This window comes from Leopardus geoffroyi, chromosome B2 (assembly GCF_018350155.1).
Source record: "Leopardus geoffroyi isolate Oge1 chromosome B2, O.geoffroyi_Oge1_pat1.0, whole genome shotgun sequence".
Taxonomy (NCBI): domain Eukaryota; kingdom Metazoa; phylum Chordata; class Mammalia; order Carnivora; family Felidae; genus Leopardus; species Leopardus geoffroyi.
In genome coordinates this window covers 151040714-151060391 of record NC_059332.1, presented here as the reverse complement: position 1 = coordinate 151060391, position 19678 = coordinate 151040714, and the positions used below count along the sequence as shown (strand labels likewise).

The 19678-nt window shown below is 55.9% G+C and overlaps 1 protein-coding gene across 5 annotated transcripts in view; it reads right to left on the bottom strand.

Moving 5' to 3' along the window:
- Window positions 1–3797: 3797 nt before the first annotated feature.
- SMOC2 (SPARC related modular calcium binding 2) overlaps window positions 3798–19678 on the bottom strand; it is a 173660-nt gene continuing 157779 nt past the window's right edge. For 3 of the 5 annotated variants that reach the window (XM_045500324.1, XM_045500326.1, XM_045500328.1), the window contains 4 exons: window positions 18021–18117; window positions 14293–14567; window positions 8229–8266; window positions 3798–5306 (listed from right to left, as the gene is read on the bottom strand). In XM_045500324.1, coding sequence (XP_045356280.1) covers window positions 5289–5306; window positions 8229–8266; window positions 14293–14567; window positions 18021–18117 — 428 coding nt within the window. In that variant the 3' untranslated portion in view covers window positions 3798–5288. The remainder of the gene's footprint in view (window positions 5307–8228; window positions 8267–14292; window positions 14568–18020; window positions 18118–19678) is intronic. The other 2 variants (XM_045500327.1, XM_045500325.1) reach the window with 1 other exon arrangement.

The window sequence follows — 19678 nt, the reverse complement described above, 5'->3', positions numbered from 1 at the left end:
AAAGTCGACTTATTTATTTTGAGAGACAGGGAGAGAGAGAGAGCACATGCACACACGTGAGTGCGGGGGGTGGGGGCGGTGCAGAAAGCGAGGGAGAGAGAGAATCCCAAGCAGGCTCCGTGCTGTCAGCGCAGAGCCAGATGTGGGGCTTGAACCCTGGAACCCTGGGATCGTGACCTGAGCCAAAGTCAAAAGACGGACACTCAGCCAACTGAGCCACCCGGGTGTTCCAAGGATGCAACTCATTTCTAAATATTTCATTCAATAGACATTTTTTCCAGGCAAATATAGTTGGAAAACTCTAGAGAGCCAGGGATGCAGTCGAGGACGTGATCTCACATTTATTCCCTACAGCGTTCATGGAGCAAAGGGACCGTCTTTGTCCACCCAGACAGCAGCTTTTGAGCGCCTGTCCGTGTGACTTCCCCGTGCCTCGGGGAAGGGGATGTCTGAGTGACAGGCTCTGCCTCGAGGACCTGGCAGAAGGGAAGTTCAGGAAGGGCTCCCTCACCAGGCTGCGGAGTTTCTGGTATGTGAGCGGGGGCCCCAGAAGGAACCGCCTTCCAGTGCCAGTCTGAATGTCAGAACCGGAACGTTCTGCGTCTACTTCGTTCCTCTTTCCCAGCTGGAGAAGGAGCTTCCCGCGAGGCGCAGAGGGCGCGGAGTCCGGCGTCAGAGCGTCCGGAAGCTGCCGGCTGCGGAGACCGCTTAGGTCAAGGTCAGAGGGAAGTCAGTCCGCTGTTGAGATGCCACCCCGGCTCACACCGGCCCGGCCCCAGGGATAGCGGGACTAACAGGTCAGAAAGGCCGTTTCCTTTTAAATTCTCGTTCGAGTGTAACGGACACGCAGTGGCACATTAGTTCCAGGCGTACAATACAGGGGCTCCCGAATTCCGTACATTCCTCAGCATTCGTCGCCGTACGTGTCCCCCGCGTCCCTGAGCTATTTCTTTCGACATCAGAAATAAATGGACTGCCAGACCCAATCCCAACTCCATCTTAAAACACATTGAAATTATTTATTTTATCTCGCTTTTAGAAATATGTGTCTTTTATCGTAACAGGAGCCAGTTAATAAAATTACCAACCAAATTAGAAAGACCATTTTCGTTGATGAAAAAGTAACAGACTCGCCCTGTTTTAAGCCATAAAACTCAGTCCTTCTGTTCTAATGCTCAGAGAACCATGAATATGAACCTTGAAACTAAAGCATTCGGAGTCTCACCCCGAGGCACACTTACAAGATCTCAGAAGCAATAAAAAGGCATGTCTCTTAACTACCGTAGCCACAGTTCATTGAAAAGGCCATGTAAGCACAGGTTGGTAGGGAATATAAAAAATTCCAATTTTTTCAGCAAAGAAACAACACATCGACTCAGCATAATTTCAGCTGGAAGGTAAGGAAACAAAATATTTGTTCTGAAGGTAAAAAAATTAATAACAAGATGTGTAAAACCCCGCTGCTGGGAAACACCCACGAGTGGAATTAAGTTGTCCACCTGACCAGTACTTAACCTCCAGGCTTCCAGAGAAAGTGGGCACAAAAGAAGGTATTTGCGTCACATTACGTATATAAGCTGGGACGAAAATCGTCGCGAGTGTTCCAGGAACTGTCGGGGGGCGGCTGTGGCAAACACCTGCCAGCCGCCTGCCAGGAACGCCTTCCCCTCGGCCTTGCCGGCCCAGCTCCCGTTTTGTCCCTGGCGGCAAACGTGGTGATAAAATCCGAAGCCAGGGACGCAAGGGAGGGACACCGGGGGCAAGAAGCCCGCTGGATGGGCTCCGGGAAGCGGAGCAAACGTGCCACGCTCAGCGGCCACAGGCCTGCTGCCGGCGCCCTCCGCCCTCCGCCGTGTCGGCTGGCACACAGGGAGATGCTGGGGGCCTCCAGGAAAGCCTCGCTCCCAGACCCCAAGGGGTCTGGCTGCGTCGGCCAGGCCTGCCTGCGGCCTGCCTGCTCGTACGGCAGGAAAACGGCCCTTACGTCACCGCGACCTGGCTTCCTAGCCTCTGTTTCTTACCAGTGAAGTCAATTCCCAACGAGAAGATTCCCACGTTTCCACCTCTAGGGAGTTTCCTTCTGTAGGAACCACCTGCCATCTGTACCCTGGTGTGTGCTGTTGGGCTTTGGATCTGGGTGACCTCTCGCTGGGAGCCGTGCCTTTCCCCGCCCCGCGACTCGTTCCGACCCTGCAATGGGCTCCGGCAGCAGACACGGGCCGACGGGTCACAAACTAAGGCTGGAACGGGTTCACGCTGCCAGGCCCGCTCCGTCTCACACACAGCCTTGCGAGGACACGCCCCTGACGTGGTCCCCACGCCGAGGGGACGGGGCAGACCTGCAACCCAGTGTGAGAGGCCCAGAGGCAGGTCGGGCCCGGCCCAGACTAGACTGCCCTGCCCCAGCCAGCACAAGAGTATGAAAAAGGACGCACAAGGGCTGTTTTAAGCCACGGCGTTCCGGGGCTGCTTGGTCCCAGCATTTTAGTAAAAGATGGCGAACGTCACTTTTTAAGTGAGGAAATACCAACAATGGCTAAGTAGCTAGTCAAAAATGCTTTTGATAATTTTGGTCTACGTAGTGTTTCAGAAGAAAACCACCATCGCCACCATCACCACAAGACCCTGACCTTAGAGCCACGTACATTCTCACCTTCGGGGGGAGCTCCGCGGTTTGCACGAGGTCTCCGTCCGCTTGGCGGATCGTGATTCTATCAGTCGTTTCACTGATTCAAAAAAAGCTTTCACCTCGATAGCTGAGAAAAAGTTCCAGGTGGGACACTCATGGGCATGATTTCCGAGTTGGTCAGCACACTTCTGAAAAGTCTCAAACTCGGGAGTTTTTGACAAGGATGCGGGAGACCGTTTTCAAACACGAGCAGGGTTGGGGAGGGAGGCAGCTGTCACTAAAAACAGCTGCCCGAGGTATGTAAAGGAAGGAGAGCTCTGTCTTAGATTTGGAGTCTCCGTGCCTGGCGATGAGAACCATCCGCTTCAGGCCACGCACACCGGCTCACTCCCTTCCGGCCCCACCTCGACTCTCCTCTTGCCGCTGGCCTTTATTCGAGCCTTTCCGGCTCCCGGCTCCCGGGATGGCCTCAGCCCCTCCTCCCTGCTCCAGAAGCCCGCCCAGGCCCCACCCCCATCTACCCCAGCTTCCGGATGGCTGGCTGTGCTTCTCCTAGCTCCATTTCTGCACAATTGACTTGCCACTATTAGTTTTCATTCTTTTCTGAGTAGAGAAAAAAGCGTGCAAGACGGGATCTACCAGAAGGGAGGAGAGGACTGTGGGAGAAGCATGACTGCGTCAGAAGCCCCTGCAACGGTCCCCGTGAAATCCGAGGGCCTGGCCTGGGACGCAACAGGGGACTGCAGAGGAAAGGAGAGTTGTGGGACTTGACCAATCGCTTCGATCAACGTCAGCTCCTTCCTTGTTCCTCCCGTGGTCTGCCCTGGCCGCGCGGCATGCGGGCTCCTCAGCGCTCAGTCAGCACTGAGTGCGAGTGACTGCCTCACACGACAGGGTCAAACCCCACATCCTTTGTGCCAGGCCCTGCACACTTCACACAAGCCACACCCGGAGGCACGCACGGCCACCGGCCCCGGCTTACGGAGGAGACCGAAGCACAGAAAGTTGGAGCCACGCGTCCCGAGTCACACAGCCAGAGGGGCAGGGCCGGGGTCGCTCACTCGGGCCAAGAACCGTTGCCTCTGCCTCTTGACCGCAGGCAGCTCTGGGACTAAGCAGTGCTAAAGGGCTGTGCTTTGCTGGTAAGAAGACACCACAAGCAGAGTTTTGAAAGCATGTTTTATTTGAATCTACGAAAAATGATTAAATCCAAAGTTCAGAAATATAAAAGATTATCCAATAAATTTAGGATCCTAACTGTTTCTTAAACAACGTGACAGACACCGAAGCTGGTTTTGTGGCTCCAAAGTCTCGGTTTTTACTTTCATACAGTTTAAATAAGTAACAAGCCTCATAAAATATCTTCATGCACATGCATAGAGATCGTCTTACACGACGTGCGTTGGGGGGACTTGGGGCCACGAAGATTATTTTTCCAACCGAAAGCTGGAGCCAAAACAGGATCACAACCCGGCTCCCACAGCTGTCGGCCCGTCCTCCAAACGGCTCGGTCGAGCCAGCGGACGCGTGCGGTGTCGGGGCCCAGCTCTGGGTGCCCGCGGTCGCACCGCAGGCCGGCCCCGCTGCTCACAGCGTGGGCCTTCAGCTCCTGACCTGCTCTCACAAGGGCCACTCGGGTGGATCCCCTATGGGCACGTCCTTGTGCCCTTGAGGCCACAGAGAAGGACGAGGCGGGAGCAGGGGACCGGCCGAGACCAGCATCCCGGCTACGGCGGACGCCGGCTGAGCCGTCTCTATGGGGGGTGCTCCCGAGTCGTTCAGGTGACCGGTCACCTCCCAGGACGCCCAGAGCCGGCCGGGGCACGGTGGGCAGCGGCCACGTGCCAGGACAGAAGCGGGGCACTCAGCGCTGGCCGGGGCGCGGGACTAAACCCGCTTCTCTGGACGCCGGGCCTCTCCCGGCCGCCTCGGGACGGCAGGGGCGATCCCTAGTATTTTACCGCGTGGTTACTCTGAGCCCAAGGCAACGCGCAAACCGAAGCTCGAGAAGGAAAAGCAGCCCCCAAAGCCAGGCTGGAAGCAGCCTTTCCTACGGGCACTGCCCAGACTCAGTGCATCGCCGCGGTGCCCGCTTGGCCCATCGGGAGGACGCCACCTCTGGAGGGCACAACAAAACAAACCAACACAAAGTCCCAAGAAGCAAATAAACCCATGCGCTCGTTAAGGGCATGATAAGGACGGCAGAGGACTGCAAACTTCTGCGGAAGCTGCCGACGCAGATTCGAAGACGCCGCAGGCACAGCGGACCTCAGAGGACGCCAGCGTGGCCTGTGGGGGGCGGCTGCCCAGGGCGGGGAGGGGTGGGGGAGGACAGGGGGTCGGGGCCGCGGCTAAGGGCTCTACTACGTCAGCACGTGCAGGATAAAGAAATTGAGCCTAAAGCCACTCAAAATACATCTGGACCAAGTGCAGATTTCCAAGGCCAAAAGAGGGCACATACATTGTATGTGATTAGTTTTCTGAAGCCAGCCCTTCCACTTCACAGATTAAAGCCGTCTGTTTAAATATCTCATTTCTACAAAGTGAATTTACATTTAAAGTACAAAGTGCAAATACTATGTGTTTTTGGTTTTTTTTAATTGCGTTTTGGTGAGGGAGTCTCCCACGTGTCCAGGAACCGCCTTGGATGTGTGAGCCGCTACCCTTGCTTTCTTGGCTGAAAAAAAAAGACAGAAATGGAGACATTGTTAGGAAGTTTCCATCCCTCGTCTGTGAGGAGTAAAGCCTGCCTCCTAGGGCTGGCGTTAATCTACCTGTCGGCAACAGGGGAAAAGCAGTATTTTTTTTTTTTTTTAGGGGTTAGGCTCAGTTTATTTATTTACTTTTAGTTTAGTTTAGTTTAGTCTTCTTCCTAGAACTAATCGTTATTTATTAATAATAGGTTTTAGTATTCTGTTTATTTATTTACTTTTAGTTTAGTTTAGTTTTCTTCCTAGCACTGATCGTTATTTATTAATAACAGGTTTTGGTATTCTGTTTTATTGTATTGCACTGCGTTGTATTTTTATTTTTTTTTATTTATTTATTTTTTCAACGTTTATTTATTTTTGGGACAGAGAGAGACAGAGCATGAACGGGGGAAGGGCAGAGAGAGGGAGACACAGAATCGGAAACAGGCTCCAGGCTCTGAGCCATCAGCCCAGAGCCCGACGCGGGGCTCGAACTCACGGACCGCGAGATCGTGACCTGGCTGAAGTCGGACGCTTAACCGACTGCGTCACCCAGGCGCCCCTGCATTGTATTTTTAAATGCATGCAACAGAAACCATGCAAAGTGGTTCCATCACTTTGGGCATAAGGATTAACACAGACACGATGCCAACGTTAACTTCCGACCCTCCTCTCCCTTTCGGTGATCAGGACTATCAGGAGAAACATACTGGCTGAGAAAAATTAGCATTTGCTTTAAGTATTTTAAGTAGATTCAATATATTCAATGTTCTGCAGCCTCCCGTCATTTGATTTATTATACAAGATAACTATTTTTAGTTTTTTATTTAACGTTTATTTACTTTTTGAGAAAGAGAGAGAGCGCGCACGCGCGAGTGGCAGAGGGGGCAGAGAGAGGGAGGAGACACAGACTCGGAAGCAGGCTCCAGGCTCCGAGCTGTCAGCCCAGAGCCCGACGCGGGGCTCGAACTCACGAACCGTGAGATCATGACCCGAGCCGAAGTCGGACACTTAACCTACTGAGCCACCTGGGCGCCCCAATACTTTTAAGAATCTAATTCATGCTTCAAATTTGATAAAGGCATCACTGATTTTTGAAATTTCCTTTTCATCCTTTCCATGTACTAACTTACCTCTCGAGAAGAAATGCAACTTGAAAAGTCCGTCTCCTAAACTACTGCCATTCTGCACCCCGACTGCCAGTTAAAAGCCATTTGGAACGAAAAGGAGAAGCGAGATACAGTCTTCGAGATTTGTTTTCCCAAGTGCATCAATTCCTACCAGTGTAAATCGATCCATGCTCCTGTTTGGTTATCTAAAATAATCCACGTAAACACTGAGGAGGCTTCCTGGCTGCCTCTCCTCCCCTGATAAACATACTAGTAGGTGGTCAGAACAAAGAAGAGTGTCTCTCCCGCGTCTGAGCTAATGGGAAGTTTTGTTTTAATTAGTTGTGGGTGAAGATAAACCATCAGTATTTTCACAGTTACGGAAACGCGTCACAACTGTCAGAGCAGACGAGGCTGGCCCATGTCCACATCGGCGTGGGGGCACTGCTCTGATCGTGTCTGAATCCTGCCGGGAAATGCAGAAGAGACCAGGAAAGACGCCTCGCTCTTGGATAACTACGGGCCCCTGAATCCTCCTAGCTACCCTTTGTTTAACGCTTCTTGTCTGCGGTTACTCGGACGGTGAAAGATCTTGGCGCTCAGAAATATTTTATTCCTCAAAGAAAGATCTACAGCCCTCCGTTATTTCATCACGTGCAAGCCACAGCTGGTTTATGCAAGGGACTTAATCCCAGAATCACGGTTTACAGTAACAGCCCTTGTAACCAGGGCATGGAAGTCAGTATAGCCATCCCGACACCATAGAAACGGCAGGAGCGGCTGTTCCGGCTTCTTTTTCTGGGAAATAGCTGAAGAGGGAGGCTCGCGTCTTGAACCGAGTTCACCGCGCGCGTGGCCATCGTCACCGCTGGGTAATGACAACACCCCGCGGGCGTTTCGGCTGGGGTGACTGCTTTCAGACCAGCCCGGCTCTAAAGCGGAGGTGACTTGTGGTAGGATTTAAAAAGTTAAAGCCGTAAACATTCGCTAAACAAAGGAAACCGTATCACACATCTTTCCTAACAAAATGGTTTTCAATTACAACTAAGGTGTGCCTTCGACGGCTCCGCTTAAAACCCACACCAGATGCAGGACATGACTTGAGAAATGTCCACTGACGTCCAACTGGTGATTTTACGAATGGGCCAGCGGTCCTAAGGAGGGAGGCTTTTTGTCGTGGCTTTGAGGGAGGGAGAAACGTACCCACTCACGTTTGCCCTCTGGGAAATATTCTAGACTTCGATGGGTGTGGGATGCTGGGGAGAGTCCACACAATTACCTACTTTACCCGCACGTGTGAAGATAACAGGGTTCAGAGACACAGAAACATGTGTCTAAACACACACTGGGGGAGGCTGAAAATCCCTTTTGGAGCAGAAGAGTTGTCTCGTGAAGATCCCCAGATGAAAAGAGAGTGTTCACCTGAATGCCCAGAGGGTCTCCTGTCCCTGTGATCTCCTTAACAAATTGTTAAGACAGAAGTTGCAAATCCCAGACAATTATTTTTTTAAAAAATTCCCACAAAACAATAGGACTCCATTTTTTTCTAAAAATAACAAAATGAAATTTCAAAGAGTAAAAAAAAAAAAAAAATTAGGACAAATCTTTAAGTTGATGATTGAACGAGTTGATGATTCTGATGGAATTTTGCAAGGTTCTTTTGGCCACACTGGGGTATGTATATGAAACGTGGCTTCTCCTGTTTTGGGAAGGTACTTTACTTTCCAAATCTCCAGAACCCCGCGTTTTCATTGCCTGTAATTAAACAAGTTATCAACGCTAAAATAGAACAATACTTACCTGTCTATTAGAAGTGCTTTCAGCATTAACTCTGGGGGCTAACAAGGAAAGAAAAAAAAAAAAAAGACACTATTAAAAACCAAATACTCTTCATTCAGTGAAAATTTCAATATCACTTTTCAGGAAGGGAACAAAATCACTTTAGGACAGTGTCGTCAACTGACACACTTTTCACGTGAGAAAATACGTCTAGAGGGAGACAGCACAGATTATAAGCAGTGGCTTCGAAAAGTGACGACGTACAATTTTCTAACAATAAACGCTCCAGTCCACCTGGAGAAGAAGGTTTCATTTTACCAAAACTTCCAAAGCAACATCTACTAACCCGAGACCTTTCTGACCCGTGTTTCTTAAACTCTCCCCGGGGAAAGGAGGCCCCAGGCAGGGTGCAACACGGTTCCCTGACACGTTTTGGTTTTATATTCAACTCATAAGAAACTAGCATATTTGGCTCAAAACAATTTTTCCAAATCCTCGAGGGAAATGGAAGGTGGAGGGAGACACATATAAGACGCACAGTGTTTGTCCTGTGGCCTCGCCACATGGCCCATGGTGGGAGAGCAGGCGGGAGGCTCAGACCTGGCCCCCAAGGTCACGTCCCCAATCCTGCGGGCACTCTTGGGTCCAGTTCCCGGGCACCTGCCTTCCTCCCCTGCTTCCAAGATGGCCCTCCACCTTCCTGGATTCCCTCCTCCCTCCCTCCCCTGCCCCTGGACAGCACAGCGCTGTCCCCAGCAACAGGGAGCACGGCAGCCCTACCTCACTAAACCCAGGGGACTACACAGAGAGGGGACTGGTGCCCAGGTGCCCAACAGGCACAGCGTTCAGGAACCACTGGCAACCAGTTTACGTCACTGGTGACAAGTGATGCGGAGGGCTCCAGGTGACCCGGCGGACGGCGGTTTGTGGTCAGGCAGTACGCCTAGAAGGGACGCGGCTAGCATGGCAATTTGGTGGAAAGAGCTAATTTGGTCAAAAATGAATATTTCTTCATTGCTGAGTGTGCAACAGCCATTTTGGAGACTTGCGAGGGAATGAGGCAACGTTTTGTGAATGTTTTTCCTGAAACCTTCAGGAAGATTTCCTTTCTTGTTTTTATCGTTTATCGACAGTTTCAGTTATTTTTTTTTTCTGTTTTCTTTTGGTAATAGTGACAATCTAGATCACAGCTTCTGCTAATACGTTTCAGTTGAAATAATTCAAAGGTAAACTGTTGTGTAATTTCCTAAACTAAGTGTGATCAGGAAGGAGATGTGTCACGACCCCATCCTGTAGTGAAACGTCACAGCTGGCACGCGTGTGCGTGCGCACACATACAGACATTCCGGGGGAATGTACGGGTCTCATTACGTCTGAAGAAAAAAGCCAGGTTATCTGTTTTTTATTTAATTTCTGATATTTGTTAGGATAAGATATGCATTGTTCAGTTGTGAGCAGAGATGAAGGAAACAAAAGATAGAGGTAACAGTTGGCCTATTCAGAACGTCCAAACTAACCCTCTCCCGAATATGCAGGTTTTTCTGGCTTTTCAAAACCTACTTCAAATCACACGTGGCAAGAAGAAGGAGCTGATAATAAAGCTGAAAATGAAAATCACAGTAGGAAAAAAGAGAAATTCTTCAAGGAAGATAAGGGTTGTAGAATCAAATATGAATCTAAATCCCCAATGCTCACTTTTGACCAAACGGCCACTTTGACCACATTTTAGCTTATTTCGAGGGGATTCATCAGCCCTCTTCTTGGTGGCTAACACGGCCCTCAACTCAGGACATCGGCTCACCTGCAGCCACCTGAGGAACGGAACACTCCAGCTTCTACGGTGACAGGGCTTTCTATTAAGGATGAGGGTGTCAATTAGCCCCACCCCTGATCACCCCAGGGCAGGTCCTGACAGCTAGCCCCCCACCCTGTCACCCCAGGGTAGGTCCTAACAACTAGCTCCCCACCCTGTCACCCCAGGGCAGGTCCTGACAGCTAGCCCCCCCACCCTGTCACCCCAGGGCACGTTCTGACAGCTAGCTCCCCACCCTGTCACCCCAGGGCACGTCCTGACAGCTAGCCCCCCACCCTGTCACCCCAGGGTACGTCCTGACAACTAGCCCCCCCACCCGGTCACCCCAGGGCAGGTCCTGGACAACCTGGGGCAGTCCTGACACCCCAGAGCCCCCTGCAATCACTCAAACCAGTCCGTCCTGAGCCTGCTGACCTGCCTCACGTGCCCCTCCCCATGGAAACCTCAGGGAAGTTGTCCCCCGTTCCCTCTGCCCCGACTGACCGTGGTCCCCATGTGGCCCTGCATGTCGTGCTGTGCCCCTTCTCTGGGGACCGCGTGTCACAGACTGTCTTCCCCATGGCAGCGGTCTCCTGCCCTGTTGGCCCTAATACACCTCAAATCCTCTACCAATACACTATGTTTTGAAACCACAGGATATTTAATCGATTAAGGCACTCAAACCCAACTCCAAAGGCCAGCACCAGTGTTCACAGGGAGGTGGGATTTTGAGACAATTGCTGGTCATCACCAACCAGGCGTGTGACCCCGGAGCGCCAGCTTCCTCAGCTCCCTGACCCCTCCAGGTGAGGGTCTCTGGGGGGGAGGACGACGGCGGTCCCTCCTCGGAGCAAAGCAAGGGCCAGCGTTTGCAGGAAGACCACCTTCCCATCCTGTCTCTTCCACAGACGGCAGCCTTGGCTGAACCACTCGGTGGAATCCTCTAGAAGCCGCGGTTTCTCACGGGTTTGCCCAGACGAGGCTACCGTTCCTGCCAGGCCGCCCTCCTCTGGCCGAGTCAGGCTGAGACTGCCGGACGCTCAGATGCCCCAGAGCCCTGAGGCACGACGGCAGCTCTCCAGGGCTCCATCCCGACACCCCGAGGGCTGCGCTCAACATCACTCCCACCGAGACGCCCGCCGAGCTCCTCAGCCAGAGCCCGGTGCCGTGTCCCCGGTCCACCGGCCACGCTTTGCACGCGCCGCCATTCCTGTGGCTCCCCTGGCTGGGTGCTTTCGCTCCTTTCCTGTCAACCGGAACTTCCGAGGCTCAGCTTCTCTGTCCGCCCCTTAGTTGACGGCAGACGCTCGGCCATTTGCTGAGTGAACGAACGCGCGAACGAAGGGCGTCACCCCCAGAGAAAGCGGCTCCAGAAGGCGACGGGGACAACCTCACCGTGAGGTCGCGGCCCCCTGGCTGGCTGCAGGTGATGCTTTCGCCTTCCCGGAGCCGGAGCTCACGCCGCTTCGGAAGCCGGGCAAAGAGCGCAGAGACGCGGGGCCCGGCGGGGACCACCTGGAGCCAGACCGCGCCGGGTCGCGGCTGGACACGAAGCGCGCACGCCCCAGGCGCAGCGCCTCCGCAGACGGCCGGTCACGCCGTGCACTGAGCCGCGCGGGTCGGGGAGCGCGCGGGCTTCTCCACAGGAAGGCAGAGTTGTGCGGTCGGGAGGGTCACCGCCTGACCGGAGGAGACCCCGCTCCGTCTCAGAGTCTGGGCGCTCTCACCGCGCTCATCCCCCCTTCACGGGGGTGCCCGGAATCTGTGGCCCGCACGGCGCGCCTTGACAGACCCTCAGCTCCAGATCCGGGGCACGTATCAGGCCACCAGACAGATGTCAAGGGGAGGGCTCCCTGCGAACAGTGGGCCGGTCTGTGTGATCCGGACACGGGCGACGCAGAAGATCCTAGAAAGAGCAGGCTGCACACGCGGCTGACCCCGCACTTAGGTCACTCGTGGTAGCCACAGGACCTGGACACGAGTTCCAAAGGGAGGCGGCACCACGCCCATCCGGCCACGGCACACAGGTCACGGGGTGGGTGCCCTGGTCTCTCCCTGCGGGAGCACCACGGAGCGGAGGCCGACGGCGCCCTGGTGCCACAGCCGCGGGGTCGGGTGGCCCCTGCTGCCCACTGGCTCCCCTGAGGACCCCCGAAGGCCTCCGAGTGGCCCCGGCTCTGGCATTTCTGGCTAGAACCGCACAAGGTCCCTAGTTTCCGGGGGCCCTCGGGGAACCGAAGTCGAAGACAAGGTGAGAGACGTGGCAAGGGCGGCTGTCCCGGTCCAGGAAGTCACAAGCAGCGGCGGAGAAGCACCAGAAAGGACCCCGAGGCCGCAAACAAAGGAGCGGGGGTGGGGGCTGTGCTGGTGCAAAGGCCTGGAGGCGGCAGTTTTGGTTTTCACACCAGTGCCGTCCGGAGGTTGCGGGCCGGCCTGCGGTGGGCCAGGGGGCCCGACAGAAAGCGCAGCCCGGGCAGGGGCAGCCGTGAGGGTCTAACACTCGGTGCTGGGGCCGCTGCGCAGGGAGGACGGGGTGGAAGCCGGTGCCGGCTGCGGAGCCCCGGGAAGGCCCCCGACTCCGGCGGCGGTGACGGTGACAGTCGGGACGCTGTGGCCCGCACGCCACCAGCCGGCACAGCCGGGAGAAGAACAGCGCCTGAGCTGGTTGTGACGGGTCATGAGTCCTGTGGGCTCTCGTGCAGCTGGCTCGGGGTCACTGCTGGCCTGGCATGGGTCGCGACCGGGGTGGCGGGGTCACTGTCCCGCTCGCGTGGAGGCTGCACTCCTCCCACTGTGCCCTCAGGCACACGGGACACAAAAGCACGGACCCGGCCTGGAGCCTGGTAGCTGAGTAGTGTTGGGGGACCCTCGTGACAAGGGCTAAGGACACAGGGACAATAAGACAGAAGGGAACCGCTGCTTCTGGAAACCCGCACGTGGCCAGCTGCTCGGGGCTCCGTGTTCCACAGCCGGGCTGCAGACACAGGATGGCCGAGCCCGGCACGATGAACCCACGCTCGTCTACTCCCTGCCTTGACTTCTTTCTTTCCTTTTTTTGTTAAACTTTTAGATTTTTTTTAATGTTTATTTTTGGTAGAGAGACAGAGAGAGAGCAAGCATGAGTGGGGGAGGGGCAGAGAGAGAGGGAGACACAGAATCGAAGCAGGCCCCAGGCTCCGAGCCATCAGCACAGAGCCCGACGCGGGGCTCGAACCCACGGACTGTGAGATCATGACCCGAGCCGAAGTCGGACGCTCAACCGACTGAGCCTCCCAGGCGCCCCTTTCTTCCTTGTTTCCACATAAATCCAAGTTAATATAGAGTGGAATAATGGTTTCAGGGGCAGAACCCAGTGGTTCATCGCTTACGCACGACACCCAGTGCGCATCCCAGCAAGCGCCCTCCTTCATGCCCGTCACCCATCTAGCCCATCCCCCCACCCACCTCCCCTCCAGCAACCCTCAGTCTGCTCTCTGCTTTTAAGAGTCTCTTACGGTTTGCCTCCCTCTCTGTTTTTATCTTATCTTCCTTCCTTTCCCTTATGTTCGTCTGTTGCGTTTTTTTTAATTCCACACAGGACTGAAATCATATGCTATCTGTCTTTCTTTGACTGACTTACTTCACTCAGCATGATATTCTCTAGCTCCATCCAACTTGGTTTCCTGCTCAGAGGTGTTACTGAAATTGGTGACCCTCCCCGGCACCCACACTGTACAAACGAGGCCATCAAGTCCCACTCGCCCGTGCAGCCAGCAGGCAGGAGGTCCATGCATCCTGTCCGCCGAGGGTGCTGGGATCTACCCACCGCGGGGAACCCTCTTTCTCCACAACAGCTGGTTGGTCAGGCCAGCCTCTGATGAAAACATACACTCGACTGGCAAAACAGCTAAAATAACGTGTCCAGCCATCACAATACTGGGTCTGCATAACAGGAACTACCGAACTGCTTACAAGCCGGCCTGAACGTCCGGTGGGGGTCGAGATGCGGTCCCCGGATTTGCACCTCAAACACAGGACGACAGGACACGTTTGGAAAGCCGGCCACCGCGGTCGGAACAATAAAACACTTGGCTTCACACAACACCCAGCTCCTCCCCTTCCAACCGGCTTCCCTCAGACGCTTGTGGACGATTTGCTGTCATTTCTACGGACAAATGAGCTACACGTAAGAGGCACACGGTGTTTTTCTTTCACCCTCAGACCAAAGGACAATCTACCCTCGTAAGCAGTCGCGGGAGCGGGCGTCGGGACCCGATGCGTTGCAAAGCACAGAACAACGAGAAAGGCTCTTACTGGGGCGCTTCTTGGCACTGGCTTTACCTTCTTCTTTCGTCACCCCCAGGCAGCCCATCAGCTCCGGCACCGAGATGGACTTGTCATTATTCACGTCGCAGTATTCGACAAACTTCTTCACGCATTTTTTGGGTTTTGATTTTTTCCGAAGGAACCTCTTGAAGGGCTTGATCTCCTTTTTGCCAATGTCCCCACTGGAGTTCTTATCAAGTAGTTTGAAATACCAGTGGACCACTCTCTCCTCTAGCGTGTGGCTGGGGTCGGGTTCAGAAAGCCTGCAAGAACACACAAGGGCGTCAGGATCCGCGGCCACACCGCCGTCGCCGCCCTGCCCCTGCCCGTCTACGGAAGGCACGCCGTGCGCACCAGCCCCCCCAGAGGGGCGCCCTGCCCGTCACTCCCACGGTGCCGGCGCCTAAGCCAGCAAAGATTCACCGTTCCATATAACGAGGTTTAAAAACAATTTAGAGAAAGGGATTTAAAAAATATTTCAAGTTGGTTTCAAAACGGCAAACGACACAATGAATTTATGCGTGTGAATTACACAGTTGGTGTCGGCCAAGCGCTTGAAGACAGAAGCCCCGGGTCCCAGGTTCGGTGCTCCGTGCGGTTGGCGGGTCGGCTCGCACATCCATGGCCCTACAGACACTGGGACCCCGAGGCTCCCGACTCCTTTAAATGTGACGCACAGGCATACATAGCACTTTATACCACAGGGACGCTGCCGGATGCAAATAAAAATACATCTTGAAGTGGTAACCAGACATTTACCCTTGGATTTAAAGAAAAGCTTGGTATTTTAAGATCTAGGAGACGAGATACTCAGGAGGGAGGCCAGCACTCTAAGGAAGTCACCACGGGAAGATTCTCCCTCAGAAAAAGCTCTTCGAAAAAAGAAATAAGGGGCGCCTGGGTGGCGCAGTCGGTTAAGCGTCCGACTTCAGCCAGGTCACGATCTCGCGGTCCGGGAGTTCGAGCCCCGCGTCGGGCTCTGGGCTGATGGCTCAGAGCCTGGAGCCTGTTTCCGATTCTGTGTCTCCCTCTCTCTCTGCCCCTCCCCCGTTCATGCTCTGTCTCTCTGTCTCTCTCTCTCTCAAAAATAAATATTTGATGGGGCGCCTGGGTGGCGCAGTCGGTTAAGCGTCCGACTTCAGCCAGGTCACGATCTCGCGGTCCATGAGTTCGAGCCCCGCGTCCGGCTCTGGGTTGATGGCTCAGAGCCTGGAGCCTGCTTCCGATTCTGTGTCTCCCTCTCTCTCTGCCTCTCCCCCGTTCATGCTTTGTCTCTCTCTGTCCCAAAAATAAATAAAAAACGTTGAAAAAAAAATTTAAAAAAAAAGAAAAAAGAAATAAATTACTGCTAATTCCCAGGGGGACGCAGGGCTTGCCATGAGACGTCCAGGCAGCGCTGGGAGGTCCCCTGGCACCTGCGGTTAGTTGTGGGGAGCACACGGCGTCAGGACGCTCCCAGGGGGGCGCGGGGAGCACCCCCGGAACCCCGACCCCCTGCGCGGCACCAGACCACCCGCGTCCAGAGTTTCACAAGTCACCGTGAGCAGTGTCAGTGTGAAAAGTGCCACCGAATCGTACACTTGAGATGGTAAATCTTACGTATTGGGGTTTTTCTGCAACAGACGCACAGTGTTTTGAAAACGTGAAACCAAACATCTTAATTCAAACTATGAAAATCTACTCGATGGCTCTGAAATGCGACTCCAAGCCATAAAGCCGTCGGAACTGGGCCCCGCTTTCCGTTCCTCTCCCGCCTCCCACCCGCCACGGCCTGGTGCAGCCACTGGAAATCCCAGGTTCTGGCTCGACCCACTGTGATATGTGAGCTCCGTGAGCCCCACGGGGTTCCCCCTCCGTCCCCGTGAGCCCTGTGGGGTCCCCCCTCCATCACCATGAGCCCCGCAGGTCCCCTCTCTGTCCCTGTGGGCCCCGCAGGGTCCCCCCTCCATCACCATGAGCCCCGCAGGGTCCCCTCTCTGTCCCCGTGAGCCCCTCAGGGTCCCCTCTCCGTCACCATGAGCCCCGCAGGTCCCCTCTCTGGCCCCGTGGGCCCAGCAGGGTCCCCACTCTGTCACCATGAGCCCCACAGGGTCCCCTCTCCGTCCCCATGGGCCCCGCAGGGTCCCCCCTCCGTCACCATGAGCCCCGCAGGGTCCCCTCTCTGTCCCCATGGGCCCCGCAGGGTCCCCTCTCCGTCACCATGAGCCCTGCAGGGTCCCCTCTCCGTCACCATGAGCCCTGCAGGGTCCCCTCTCCGTCACCATGAGCCCTGCAGGGTCCCCTCTCCGTCACCATGAGCCCCACAGGTCCCCTCTCTGTCCCCTTGGGCCCCGCAGGGTCCCCCCTCCATCACCATGAGCCCCGCAGGGTCCCCTCTCTGTCCCCGTGAGCCCCTCAGGGTCCCCTCTCCGTCACCATGAGCCCCGCAGGTCCCCTCTCTGGCCCCGTGGGCCCAGCAGGGTCCCCACTCTGTCACCATGAGCCCCACAGGGTCCCCTCTCCGTCCCCATGGGCCCCGCAGGGTCCCCCCTCTGTCACCATGAGCCCCGCAGGGTCCCCTCTCTGTCCCCATGGGCCCTGCAGGGTCCCCCCTTCGTCACCATGAGCCCCACAGGGTCCCCTCTCTGTCCCCATGGGCCCCGCAGGGTCCCCCCTCCGTCACCATGAGCCCCGCAGGGTCCCCTCTCTGTCCCCATGGGCCCCGCAGGGTCCCCTCTCCGTCACCATGAGCCCTGCAGGGTCCCCTCTCCGTCACCATGAGCCCTGCAGGGTCCCCTCTCCGTCACCATGAGCCCCACAGGGTCCCCTCTCTGTCCCCGTGAGTCCCGCAGGGTCCCCTCTCCGTCACCGTGAGCCCCACAGGTCCCCTCTCTGTCCCCTTGGGCCCCGCAGGGTCCCCCCTCCATCACCATGAGCCCCGCAGGGTCCCCTCTCTGTCCCCGTGAGCCCCTCAGGGTCCCCTCTCCGTCACCATGAGCCCCGCAGGTCCCCTCTCTGGCCCCGTGGGCCCAGCAGGGTCCCCACTCTGTCACCATGAGCCCCACAGGGTCCCCTCTCCGTCCCCATGGGCCCCGCAGGGTCCCCCCTCTGTCACCATGAGCCCCGCAGGGTCCCCTCTCTGTCCCCATGGGCCCTGCAGGGTCCCCCCTTCGTCACCATGAGCCCCACAGGGTCCCCTCTCTGTCCCCATGGGCCCCGCAGGGTCCCCCCTCCGTCACCATGAGCCCCGCAGGGTCCCCTCTCTGTCCCCATGGGCCCCGCAGGGTCCCCTCTCCGTCACCATGAGCCCTGCAGGGTCCCCTCTCCGTCACCATGAGCCCTGCAGGGTCCCCTCTCCGTCACCATGAGCCCCACAGGGTCCCCTCTCTGTCCCCGTGAGTCCCGCAGGGTCCCCTCTCCGTCACCGTGAGCCCCACAGGTCCCCTCTCTGTCCCCTTGGGCCCCGCAGGGTCCCCCCTCCATCACCATGAGCCCCGCAGGGTCCCCTCTCTGTCCCCATGGGCCCCGCAGGGTCCCCCCTTCGTCACCATGAGCCCCACAGGGTCCCCTGTCTGTCCCCGTGGGCCCCACAGGGTCCCCACTCCGTCACCATGAGCCCCGCAGGGTCCTCCTATGCTGACCATGCCTCCGATGCCTCACGGCTGCACCAGCTTCTAGCCGGCGATCACCAAGGCTCCTCGGACCCTCACTGACCCTCCTCGGACCCTGCCACGTACCTGCCGGAGGAGGGGTCGGACACGGCGTGCACCATGTCCGTGGACAGCGCGTCCAGAATGCTCGTCAGAAACTCATTCTTTTTGGCACCCGGACAACCTAAAAAAAGAAAGTCAGCATCTTTTTTTTTTGCTCGTATTTCACAGAACCCACAGAATAGAAGAGATCTTTCCCTGTGATGAAAAGAAATGTTTATGTCTTGGAAATCAGTATGTCGGGGTACCTTAGTATCAGTGAGCTCATGTGAACACATGGCAACACATATATTCACGTGGGGTCCTGATTTTCGTGAATGATGGCATCTGACACTTACCAAGTCGCCACACGGGACTCAGAGATCGCAGGCACTGATATCCACAGTGGCAGCCCCGGGCGGCACCCCTACCGGCCAACACTACGTACGAATTCCTGGTGCCTGCGGGCATCGGGAAACGCGCGAGGTCCCTGCTGGAGACGGATGTGGCCGGACGCCTGTCCCGGTGGGCCTGGGGGACCCCACAGGCGCAGAGTGGCTGGCTTACGGGCAGCTCGGCTTCCCTCAATCTATTACCCCGCAAGACACCGCCTAGCGGCAGCCCCCTTCTCCACCCTCAGGCCACTTGCAGCTCCCCGGTCCCCGCACCTGCCAAACTCCGACCCATCCTGTTCCGGGACAAGGACAAGAGCCGGGCCAGGTGCGTCCTTTCCGGGCTCTGGAGAGGTCAGAAGACTCGGCCTGGGTCGGACGGTGGTTCAGTGAGACGGCCGGTGAGTCATTCAAAGACCAACATGTTATGCGGTTAAACACACTCTGGTTTTCCTTTTGACACTTGAGTTGTGGTTATTATTATGCAAGTATGTGTTGACTGCCTACAGCAGGCATCCATTCAGGCCTGTCTGTGCTTCGTTAAGTACACGTATCGGAGAAAAGATGTGAGTCCTCACCGGGGGGAGGGGAGGTTAACAGTGAAAAAAAGCGGTGTTATTCCCCTTTGACAGAACCAAAAAACTAGATCCCACTCCATAGGGAAAACACACACCATTGAGAGAATGTTCCTTCTCAAGAAAACATCATGATCTGCTTAGCTCTTCCCTCTGGGGGCTGCCGGTGAGTCGCACGTGGTTTGGAAACCCAGGGAGCCTCCCACAGCCCCCGCACTCCGGCTGGGAGGACAGGGGCCTCGATGGGGGCGGTTAGGAAGGGAGAGAGACAGAGCATGACTGGGGGAGGAAGAGAGAGAGAGGAAGACACAGAATCCGAAGCGGGCTCCAGGCCCTGAGCTGTCAGCACAGAGCCCGACGCGGGGCTCGAACCCATGAACCGCGAGATCATGACCTGAGCCGAGGTCGGACGCTCAACCGACCCAGCCACCCAGGCGCCCCTTTGGAAACTTCATTTTAAATAAAGAAAATAAGAAATGCATTCGTCTCACAAAGACAAAGCCACCAGATCTGCAAGACTGTCCTCAGGCACACTGGGTCCCACGCCGTGCACACGCGCTCTGGGTGAGGTTAGCTGGACCTCACACAAACACACACACACACACACACACACACACACACACACACGGTCCGCCTGCAGATAGGAGGTCCTGCTCACGCTGCTGCCCTTCCTCCACAGACACTGTTGAGCCCCCGTGAAGGCGCTGGGCCTGGTGGCCGCAATCACCTACACGGAGTG